At 29.3% G+C, this 12206-nt stretch overlaps 1 protein-coding gene across 1 annotated transcript in view; it reads right to left on the bottom strand.

Moving 5' to 3' along the window:
* The window catches only part of LOC106470693 (proliferation-associated protein 2G4-like), a 54551-nt gene that overhangs the window by 6831 nt on the left and 35514 nt on the right, over positions 1-12206 (bottom strand). Inside the window, exons 7-9 of the mRNA XM_013931254.2 lie at positions 7399-7477; positions 2957-3035; positions 1316-1367 (exon numbers count right to left, since the gene is read on the bottom strand). Of these exons, the coding sequence (XP_013786708.1) occupies positions 1316-1367; positions 2957-3035; positions 7399-7477 (210 nt within the window). The remainder of the gene's footprint in view (positions 1-1315; positions 1368-2956; positions 3036-7398; positions 7478-12206) is intronic.

Below are 12206 nucleotides of genomic sequence, written 5' to 3'. Positions count from 1 at the left end.
GCTAAACTTTTATTCGAACAAAAATTGTTGTTTTGCTACGTTAAAACCAATTAATTCACTCAATAGAATAAAACTAAAAATACCAATGAAAATAACAGATAAAATATAAAGTTTTTTCTTAAAAAACGTTTGATAATTATGTGGAGGTTATAAAAATTTTGCATGTGAAATCTGAAAATTTTCTGATGTATAAAAGTATTTTTAATCATCAAATCAAAATTACCTTTGCATGTTGGATAGTCAACATTCCAAAAGAGAAAAATATTACTTAAGAATTCAAAACTTAATTTAAAAAAAATGATATTTTGCATACGAAAGCCTTGTGATGTTTATTGATAATCTGCAAATTTTCATTTAGATACACTTACTAATTTAAAAGTTATAGTATGAAAACTATAACAAGCACAAAATGGTTATGAAGTCAGTCCATGGAACTGAGCCCGTGCTGAAATAGTTAAGGCCCTATACCAACAAGAATCCAAGGTTTTACCAAAATATCCAAATGAGAAATACACCTATTTAATATCTTCATGTGGTAAACATAAAGTTTAATATTATACCTTTTCAATAAAATTGCTAGCAGAATTATTGAAAAACAATAAAAAATTTCAAGATTCATGTCACCTTATGAGATAGCCGTTTATAAATGTTTCAAAAAATATCATCAACCAATTGCAGTGTGCTGGGCTTTTTTTTTTTGTCACTGAAAATATAATTTCTATAAATTAACATTTCTGACATCCTAAATACTCAGATAAGAAATAAGCCTTTTAGGTTCTACACATTTTAAAAACTGAAAACACTTATTTTACTAATTATTTTTCATACCAAAATTACATCATTTTCTTAGGAGAAGTAGATAGAAAAAAACAACAACAACCATTTCCATCTAACATTCCTGGTGTAAAACAATCTACAGATTTTGATTTTAAAAGCTAAATTATTAACATAAGACTAATTACAAAATTAAAAAAGGTTTTGACAGTTACCTTGCACAGACTACCGGGCATAACAAATATACAAGCACATCCCCACAAAAATATCTCATATTTAAAACAATTAACATATGAAAATAAAATATAATTTGATAAATTATTCTTTGTATGTGATAGCTGCATATATAAGGCTAAAACATGTTCTCTTAACAACAATATCATCATTTAACCACTGTCATCTGCAATAACAATTTTCAAGTTTCTTCAGTACAGTAGAATAACTAAACAATCTGTATGAACTTCCAAATCTACTGCCTTCTAATGTTTTATGAAAGCTATTTAAAATCAAAGATACATAAATAAAAAATCCTGACAAATACCTCAAAGTGAAAGGCATGTTTCCAAACTTCTTTTCTACTTCACTGAAGAATGCTGCAAGAACAAAACCAACATAATACGTTCCTGTTCACCTAAAGAAATTTCTAAATCACTGGAAGTTTACATTTTTGTAGAATTTTACGTATGCATATACGTAACTGATAGCAAATAAGGTAATGTACATTACAACAAAACTTGCTCAAGAATAGTATCTTCAGTACAAACATTCTGGGGTTATTATCATATTAAATTCATTTTTCTGCATAGAGTTTGTTGAGTTTCCAAGAACTGCTAAATAACTATTGCTTTTACTATAATTTAAAACATTTGTTTCCCTTCCAAAATAGTGTACTAACAAAATAAAATGGCTCTTCTCTTGAAGAAAATATGGCTACAGAAATCATGTTAGGAGAACCTAGCATTTTTTATCTGTATAAATTATTCTAATTTCAGCCAACTATTGTAAGCCTACAGTGGTTTCTTCATAATTTTTATTTTAAAACTGTATTTAGATTGCTAATAACAAGTTAATGAGATTGTTCTTGTGTTTCTATTCCAAACTTCAGTCTCAATCAGTCTAACAAGATGTAAAGGTGTCTTAATGAAAAAACTATTGCTTGTGCCTAATGGCAAATTTTAAAAAATTAATTGACACCCACATATTACATATAAAATTAGAAGCTAAAAAAGGTAAGATTATGTGTTTGTGTATATATATATATATATATAGATAGATAGACACATGAAGTCTCAGAGGTGTATTATATTATACAGATCCTGCTTCTAATGGTTTCCTGACATAAGAATGAATATCTTGTGGTTTACTCTGGAAAAAATATGTCATTAGTTTTTTTTTTTGCTAAAACATTTGATAAAGTAATTTGAGTAAACAAATATTAAATACATTAAAATGTAGGTTATACGAGTCTCAAGGAGGTCAGAACATGCAACAAAAAATATTCATAACCTTTACCAAGGAACAAGTTAAATCCCACACTTTCAATTTTACTGAATCATCTTTGGACTGATTTAGGTAGATATATTTTGGTACCTCTTGTATTAAATGTATACAGCATCTGAACACTGACTTAAATATTTATCTAATTACTATATCTATATTGTAAAACTGTTATGTTCTTCATTGTGGTGTAACTGTGTCTCAGTAAAATATTGTGTATCAAAGCTATAAAATCAGTACTGTTGTTCATGGTGTAAACATGTGTCACTAAAATAGTGTACATCCCATACTAAGAAAAGAAGTGTCAATACATAAAGCAGACAAAAAAAAAGGAAATATTTTGCTAACTTTCTCAGTGTCTTGATAAAATCTTTTGCTGACACTTTAGAAGAAACAAGAATTTATGAAGTTTTGATGAAACAATAAGAGAGATACTTATATGTTTACTGAAGTTTTATAATTATTAATTTATTCATGTTGACTATTGTAGTGAATCACATTAAAATATTAATGTTAATCCTCACAAACTAGTATGATGGATAAGGAATCAGATTTCATTAACTTACTGCTTCACTGAAAACAGGAGTGAGCAATACACAGTTTCTGGCAATCCCTGTTTACTGATCAGATGCATATTACTATTATAGTATTTTTTTACTTATATTTTATAAAGATGTGGACTGACCTCTAGATGCTTTCATTTTTAATTGATAAATTTCATCTGTCTTCTTGTACACTGTAGTCCTTGTGTCCATTTCTCGGCCCTGAGAGTACAATTTGTTAGAGGTTAGAAACAAAAGATTAAACACAATATTTTTAATTTTTAAATACTTCATTTTAATATATAAGTACAACAATGATAATTTTCTAGTAAATTTAAATTTTACTTTCAGAGATTTTTAATATTACATGTTTACACTAGTTTATCATTCATAGTTTCAATATTATTTATTGCTGCGCTCATCATGAGAAAGATTTGAAACCTTTGTTTGGCAAAGAACAAAAAGTTTTGTATGGTTCTAAATGTTTCTGCTGGAAGTTGTTTTACACAGTATAATCTTTAAAATATTTTTTGCTAACTTGCACAAGGTTTACAAATGCATACAAAGTTCAATTGACAACGTATCTTTAAATGTGTTTCACTTGTTTTCTCATTTAAAAAAAGTATATCATATAAGGCTTTTCTGATAAATTTTGTACACATAACAAGAAAATGCAAACATGATATTTCATTGCACATGCTATTTTGTAAATAATCAGTCAATGTTTCATTTATTTTATAGTATGTTTGTTTCAACAGTTAGAAAACAACAACATTTACAGTAACATCAAAAAATCTTGTCATATGGAAATGAAAGACCAAGTATTGAATTAGGCCTAACATTGTGTGCAAGATAATGGGTAAGTGAATCACTCCTTTTCTCTATAATTCCTCATGCTGCAACATACACTTAGCACCTCTATCTTTTTCAGTACAAAACATGATCATTGATAGCTACAAGAAATTCATAATGCAGCAATACTGGGGTCTCTTTGGATCTCAATACTGCAAATGAGGTTATATTATGCATAAGTTTGTTATTGTGAGCACAAGTAAGTACATTAGTGTTATAACTACTGAAAGTATTTTTACTTAGTTACCTTGGCCTAGAATAAAATAACTGTATATACAGCAAGTTATATATGGTACACAAGTGATTATTTATGTGAAGTTTTAGCTATTACTCAACTAATACAATAGACAAGACCAAATACATTATATATATTTGCTTACATATGTATATTAGACATAAGATGAAACTTTCTAAGAAATAATAACAAAAAATATGATGGTTTTACTGAATATTTTTTTTATTGTGATTTGTTTACAGATACAAGAGCTGTAGACACTATTACTTCAGCACAAATGGAAATATAGTATTAGAAATAACAGTGGAAACAGTTACCAAAAAGTATATATATAAAAGACAAATACTATGAGAATGCCACTCCTTTATAATGTAAAAATGAAATACACCAGAGTAAAGTCATTTGTTGATAGTTCAAACTGATTGGTTGTCATCCACCCAACCAGAAATGACCACATCAGTATAAAGTTTTTCGAAGTACAAGCAGTTATACTATGTCCAGTAGTAGTATGAAGCCAGTCATAATTCTCTGGACTGAAATATTGTATGAAAAGCATGTAAAAATTAATTTTGGCTGGTCTAGTATACTCCTTGCAAAACATTGTGGCAAGACTCTACATTTTAGTAGCACTTGTATGCAAGACTAAAGAGTATACATGAAACTGACACATTAATAATAAAAGTGGTTGAGGTAGAAAACCCAAACTATCCAAAACTTATGCTAGGTATCACATGATCCATTTGTAAGAGGTAGATAGTCAAGTGGAGATCTGGCCAACAACCTTGAAGGTGTGAATGTTACCTTGAGAACACTAAGATACAAAATGTCATGAAGTGGTCTCAATTGAGGTGTAGCTGCTTGAAAACTGCTGCTGAGGAAAGGTAACCAAAATGTTAAAACAGGCATTGGACCACAAACAGTGGAATAAACAAAGCTGGAGTTGTATGCTTTTTACACATTAATCCAAGTTTAACTGTTCAGCAACAATCAATGATAGTTTGTTCAACACTGGAGAGAAGAATGGTATCATTGTCAATTTACAACATCTAGAGTTAAGCATGGTAGGGAATCAATAGAAGTTGATCAGCCAATCAGGGTGGGAATTTTGCAGTATGCTAGTGGACCAAACAAAACTGCAGCTGTACCAAAACAGTGCACCCCATAATTCTTGGTACTACAGAAATTCATTAGGTAGTGTACCAGTTTGAATACCTGGGAGTTGACATATGTAGTCCTATACAGTGGCATAAAATGTTGACACAAATGAAGATCCATTGAACTTATCATTCAGATACCACAAAAAGTCCTAATTTGCTCTGGAAGACATAAGAGGCACCTTTTTGCCATTTCAAACACACAAACCTGCATTACCAGCATATCATAACACAATGCATGCGCAAAGCAGTACTGTTCACATTATTTGTATGATACTGTATAATATTACACAGACTGCAGCCAGGTGGTAAGGGAAATCCCATTACTATGAAGAAAAATAATCACCCCCAAAACAGAAATAGTATATATCTAACACAGTGGGGAAATGTGGTAAAATTAATAGTTCATTGTTTCAAGAGGAGAGATAATCTCACAAAAACCAAAGTGAAATGCTAACTTGCAATTGGCTAAAATGGCCATTCCCTTTGCCAAGTTTACAAAAATTTCATCAGGAATGTTGTAACACTTGCACTGCCTCAAGTGTTAATACATGTGGGCTGCTTTTAAAGTTTTAGCTTCATAATAATTCAGTAACCTAAGCCTGCTTGTGAGAAAATGAAACAAATAATGGAGCATTTTGGGTTTAACAGACATAAAGTGGCTGATGAAAAACCCCAAAATGTGAATGAACTTTTTGATCATGAGACTGAACCAAGGGAAAAAAGATTGCAACTTTCTCCAGTCAGTGCTTGTCCTAGGCCAATACCTAATATCACTGAAAGTGCTAACTCAATTAACACAGATAGGTCTGATGTTAATAGCCATGCAGATTTATTTTCACTAGTACCTTTGATGTCTCAAATAGGCAAGAGTTCTCATATGCACTTCTCAAAAATGAGAAAACTTAACCATCTGTAGAAGAATAAGTGGCCTTGGTTGGAGTTCAATGCAGATGAGGGAGTTATGTTCTGTGCCCTTTGTAGAAATTGGCTGAGTTTCTCAGAGAGGCATTCTTAGTTGTTTGTGGGGTCTTGTAACCCCACATGCCATTAAAGAACTCTTCAGAAACACGTAGAAAGTGTTGGGCACCTCAAATGTGAACAAATGCAGAAGGCATAGGACCAACCAAAAACAACATCCATTGTAAGGTAAGTTTGCTGTAATCCCTAAAAATTTGCCTGTACTACCAATAAAAACACAACATACGTATATTATACCAGGGAGTTGCCTCTAGCAACACCCTGATTACACACACAACACTGCTTCACAATGCATGTAAAAGTTATTATCATACTATGAAATTCACAAAGTACCTCCCCCTAAATTGAAACATAGTGTAACCCTAGTACAATATTTTGAATGAAAAAGCAGATGTAAATATTGGTACTTTCCACTTCAGGGGGAGACAAACAAACAAATAAAAACAAAATAATAAATTCCAACTTCCCAATTGGCTTGCACTGCCATTCATTTCACCAAATTTATACAAGTGTCTTTGGGAAAACAAAGTAGCCTAGCTGTAATTCTGTGGAACATATAAAAAAACAGCTACTAGCATTGCCATTACTCAAAAATAGCCTAATTTAATTTAATTGAAAAGCAATTTTTAATTTGGCCTTAAGTACTATATCTTTATTTTCTTAAGGTGGTTGCGAGATTGGTCAAATTTACCAAATCCGTACAGAGAATGATTACTGAAAATAACAGATAAAATTGAAAGTTTTTTCTTAAGAAATGTTTGATAACTATTTGGACATTATAAAGATTTCGTATGTGAAATTTCAAAATTTTCTGATGCATAAAAGTATTTTTAATGTCAAGATGAAAATTTCTTTGCAGGATAGACAGGCAAGATGTGAAAAGAAACAAAGGGCATGAGAGAAACATTGCTTTACAAACCTTAAGACTTAATAAAAATTAGATATTTTGCATATGAAAGCAATGTAATGTTTATTGATAAACTGCCAAATTTCGTTAACATTCACTTACTAATTTAAAAGTTACAGCATGAAAACTATAATGAGGGATCTCACCCATCAAAACAAAATCTTGATTAAAAGACAGCATAATATATGTAGCCTGTATTATATTAAAGCATTAACAAATAACAAACCACTTATACATAAAACACTAAAGCACTGCTCTGTTCAAAATAAAAAAACAGAAAAAAGTTTAATACAGAAAAAAAGTAAAAGTATACTTTTAAGACATCTCAAAAGTTTTTTTTTAAATTGCAATTTGATGGTCATGTAATAACCTAATTATATGCATATACACATTTCATAGAATTTTTGAAATGACAATCACTTAATTTATATGATAACTTTACTAAAAAGACTTTACCTTTCCTTCTCCTGTACTGATGACAACATCTATGGCATAAACCTCGTGTAATTCAAACTCACACTTCTCATGTTCCTTTCTAGTTAAAAAAAAAAGTCAACTTAATAAGTGAGAATTAAAAATACAAAGCAAACACATTAATTTTCATTAATGAATCTTAATGTATTCTTAAACATTTTATATTCACTTTTTATGAAATTGTAAAATTTATTATAAGCAACTAAATTTTGGCATATAACAGTGCAAAAAACAGCTTAAACATATTCAGACCAGGACCCTTTTTAGATGCCAAGTACACAATTACATATCAAATTTCAAATATATGTACAAATAATAATTCTAATTCTATTTCAACTATTCTAACCTCAAAAATACTTAAAATTTATATCTCATAACGTGTATTTAGAGTAATTTTCATAGCCAAATTTTAAAATGTTCAAACATTCATTCCCACACAATTTTAAGGATTCTTACCTACAAATAACATACCTATAATTTTTTTTAGAATTTTTCTGCTCATCCCCAAGCAAAGGCTTGTATTTTCTAATTCATTGAGAATAGAATTTTCCATGTTTTGTTTCACATGTGATTTTCTCTCTGTTTACTGTTTTCATTACTACAGCCTTACATTCACACCCTTTTATGATCTCACAAAATCTGATCTGAACACCTACAACTAAACCTCAACAATCAAAATAACAATATGCAAAGTTTAAATACAACTGAATACAGCAGATTATAAACTATTTATGTCCATGTACAGTGAATAAGGTAGTGTGAAAAGTAATTTATAGTTTAATATATATATAGATGGATCTCCTGCAGAGAACAATAATGGAATTGATTGGTAAGCTTAAAAGACTTAGATACAACTACAGATCTGGGATTTTTTTATAATTTCTTTAGCATTCTTTTCATTCCTGAAAATGTTTTTGTGTTAAGTTATATTTTTTGAAAGTTAAGTAAAATGTTTTCTTTGAAAAATATCAATTAAGAAAAGATTATTTATGGAAAAGAAACTATAATTATCAGACATATACTGATCTCAACCAAGAATATTGTTACCTAACCTGACCTGATCATTTTGAAAAGTTAGGCCCTAGGTCACCAATAAATCTTTGTCAAATTTTAAGGTGATTTTTACTGTTTATAACCAGAAGTGTCAATTATTACAATTCACAAAATATATTATCTATATGCCAGTGAATATCAATGAAGTTGAAACTGAATGAATATATATATAAGATGGAACTTTCTAATCAACAATAAAAATATTTAAATTCTAAGACAAAAAAAAGTATGGATTGTACAGCCCAACGAAAAAAAACTTTCCAGGACCAAACCATCATTTTCAAGAACCTAATTTAACTCTTTCAGCACAGGCTCATTCCCTAGGACCAACCTCTTAACTATTTTGTGCTTCTTATAGTTTTCACGCTATAACTTTTAAATTAGTAAGCAAATGTTTATGAAATTTATCAGATTATCAGTCTTAAGGTTTGTAAAGCAATGTTTTTCTCATACCTTTTTTTCTTTTCACATGTTGCCTATCTATCATGCAAAGAAATTTTCATTTTAAATTAAAAATACTTTTATATATCAGGAAATTTTGAAATTTCACATGCGAAATCTTTATAATGTCCAGATAGTTATCAAATGTTTCTTTAAAAAAACTTAATATTTTATCTGTTATTTTCAGTAATTAATCTTTGTACGAATTTGGTAAATTTGACTGATCTTGCAACCACCATAAAAATTAGGAAATAAACATAAATTATGCATTTTTCATTCTAGAATGAACATAAATTATAAGACGAAATAGCTTAAATATCATAACATTATACATTTATAATTTTTATTATATTGTCCTTTCAATCATGCCTGGCTAACAATACAGAAGTTACAATGATGTGGCTCACATGCATCCTTGTTACCATATCCAATAACATAAAACTGACCTTTGGTCTGTAAAAAGTAACTTGTCTTGGCTGTGTTTTAGTAGACTAGTATTTTGTAAATACAGTCACATTTCAATTTCATATGGATATTTATATACATTAATGCTATTTTGAAATAAGTTCTTAAAGTTATTTTTCCTAAAACATAGAACAGTAAATAAAGAAGTAAAGCAAACAACCATCTGTTCTAGTTACAACCTTTGTACTTGATTGCTGTTTGATGTAGGATGTTAAGCCTATAAATTTTGCACATGAAAAAATATTTTTTTAAGTTTTTTATATATATACATTTGAATAACTAAAAAATAATAAATTACTACATTTATACCATAGAATTTCACTATAATTTATCAAGCTTAGTATCTAAGACATATTTTAGTCTAAAAAAAAAAGGTAATTTTGTGCAGACTCATTTTTGGCACTGACCTGGAGCCGTCAGACGAAAGGGCTTACAAGTAGATTAGCTTCAGTTGGCAGGGTTAGCCTTCCTGGATGGGGTCCGTATTCATGGCGTGTTAGATCCCACTTTTGTCCCCATTTTCTTGTAATAATAATTCATGATTGTGTGGCAGCTAAGCATTGGTAGAATTATCGATGTACTGCTGTCTATGATGATGATGCAGACTAAAAAAACATCCTACCTCCTTGAAATCTTGGTTCAAAAGAAAGAACTGGAGTCCTAAGTATTTAAAATGGCTGAGAAAGCCACTAGGGGACATTCTGAGCTTCCGAATGGTTAGTTATATCATATATAGAAGTAAGTTTATATAAGGGAGCATTTCCAAAAATGGAAAGAGGTGGGTGGTGTGTCGCTGTGTTTAATTTATTAAATGAGCAATATCTTAGCAATTAGAAAAGATAAGATCTTTTTATTTTATATTCTAGCTTATCAATAACTGTAATTTGAGTTTCTAATTCGTATGAAACTATAGACTTAGTATTTTGACTTCACAAACATCTAATTTGAACCAGTGCTGCATTCAACATACCACGTGACACAAAAATTGATGTTTATCTGTGTTTTTAAATATTTACTTTTGAATTAACAAATTGAGTAATATATAGATCTAAAATTTACTTTAAAGATATATATGTGTACTCTATATATTTTATGTGTAGTTAGGGAAACCAGAATTAGATCTTAATCCTTCACTTCAATTAGAATTAGGTGGCATTTTTAGTCATTTTAATCTAAATTAGTACAGAATTATGAATAGTATTAATACTTTTTGGTTAAGATATTAATAATATTGTTATATGGGACTCATTTTTGGAGATTGATTTTCTAAATGTGATGTACTTTCTTTTCTATTCCTTTATCATTATTCTTTTGATTAAAACTTTTATTTGAATTATACTTTCTCTTATTATTGTAAAGGAATTTATTTCCATAATCTTTAACAATTTAATACAAAATATATCTCTTACTTACTTTATTGTCATTTTTATGATTTCTAGTAATAGTTTTTACCATTGTACTATTCCAACTAACCTTACTATGTTACTATTAGTTCTGTCCTTTTACTTCTACCTACTTAACTCTATCAACACAGCTTAGTCAATTTTATTGACCACATGACCTCTTTTGTACTCATTTAAAGTCTTCATAGATTTAATACTTCTAACTTTCAATATAGTATGTATATCTTCACAAAATTTGTCAGTCTTTCAATTAACATTACACGTCTTTCACATACAAAAATATTTTTAGTGAAGTATTTTTAATAAACTAAAATAAAAATGTATCCATGAAAATATTGAGTATTTGTTTTGAATAGTTCATGTGCAAAGAAATTTTCATGTTAAGTTTAAAAATACTTTTCTTCATCTCAGAAATCTCAAATTTGCTTTGTGTAATTCCTAAAACCTCCCAAATACATTTCAAAGTTTTTTTTCCAGTAAAACTTTATATTTTATCTGTTATTTTCTCTACCCTATCTCTACACAGGATCAGTCAATTTGACCTACCTTGTAACCACCAAAAAAGATATGTAAATAAAAAAATCTAAATATATCTAAATTACCCATTATTTCTTTCTAGAAGGACTTCAAATTATAACATGAAACTACATTTGTTTATCCTACGTAGCTTGAGCTCATAAGTATACATCTATTTATAATTAAATTTTATTGTTTTACTGCCCTTTGAACTGTGTCTAACAACTAATCGCACCATTATAAGTTGTAAATCACTCTGGGAATGTGCAGCTCATGTTACGTTATCGATTTACATTACCCACAAGCTACTACGAACTGCTCACATGCATGCCTCATTGTCAGATTTAAAAAAAAATATATACATGTTTTTTTTTGCCAATTGTCGAAATAAATGGCTTTTACTTATATTTCTTAATAATACAAATATATACTATGTAGTTGTTGAGCTTATGATTCTTCTACAGTAGGTGTCTGACTTGTTATCAATAAATTAAACGATGAATATAAACAGCACAAATATTACTTGTTTTCAAATCATATAATATTTGAAACAAGTTAAATGTATGTACAATAAAGTGTTCACACCACAGAGAATTTAAGCATATTGTAAACATTATATCAGTATATGTACAGTTTTCCTCTTCTTGTCAAAAGTCCACTTAAACCTGTTCAATTACTTTAGAATCTCAGTTGACAAGCCGAAATATTTTCTCTAATACTATCGCAATGTTAAGTCTGGTGTGATTCACTTATGATTGTGGTCTTCTTTCTTCCTAAGATCCTATGTTCCTTTCGTCAAAGTGCACTCAGGTGGATTCAATTACTTTAGAATTTCGCTTTGATGAAATAAACTTATTTTTTCTTATTCCCTTTTCCATTGTTAGTATCAAACATTAGGCCTATCACTTTTAC

The sequence above is a fragment of the Limulus polyphemus genome, unplaced genomic scaffold (genome assembly GCF_000517525.1).
Source record: "Limulus polyphemus unplaced genomic scaffold, Limulus_polyphemus-2.1.2 Scaffold4162, whole genome shotgun sequence".
In the NCBI taxonomy this organism is placed as follows: Eukaryota; Metazoa; Arthropoda; class Merostomata; order Xiphosura; family Limulidae; genus Limulus; species Limulus polyphemus.
The sequence above is the reverse complement of the archived record's forward strand: the minus strand, read 5'-3'. Positions and strand labels throughout refer to the sequence as shown.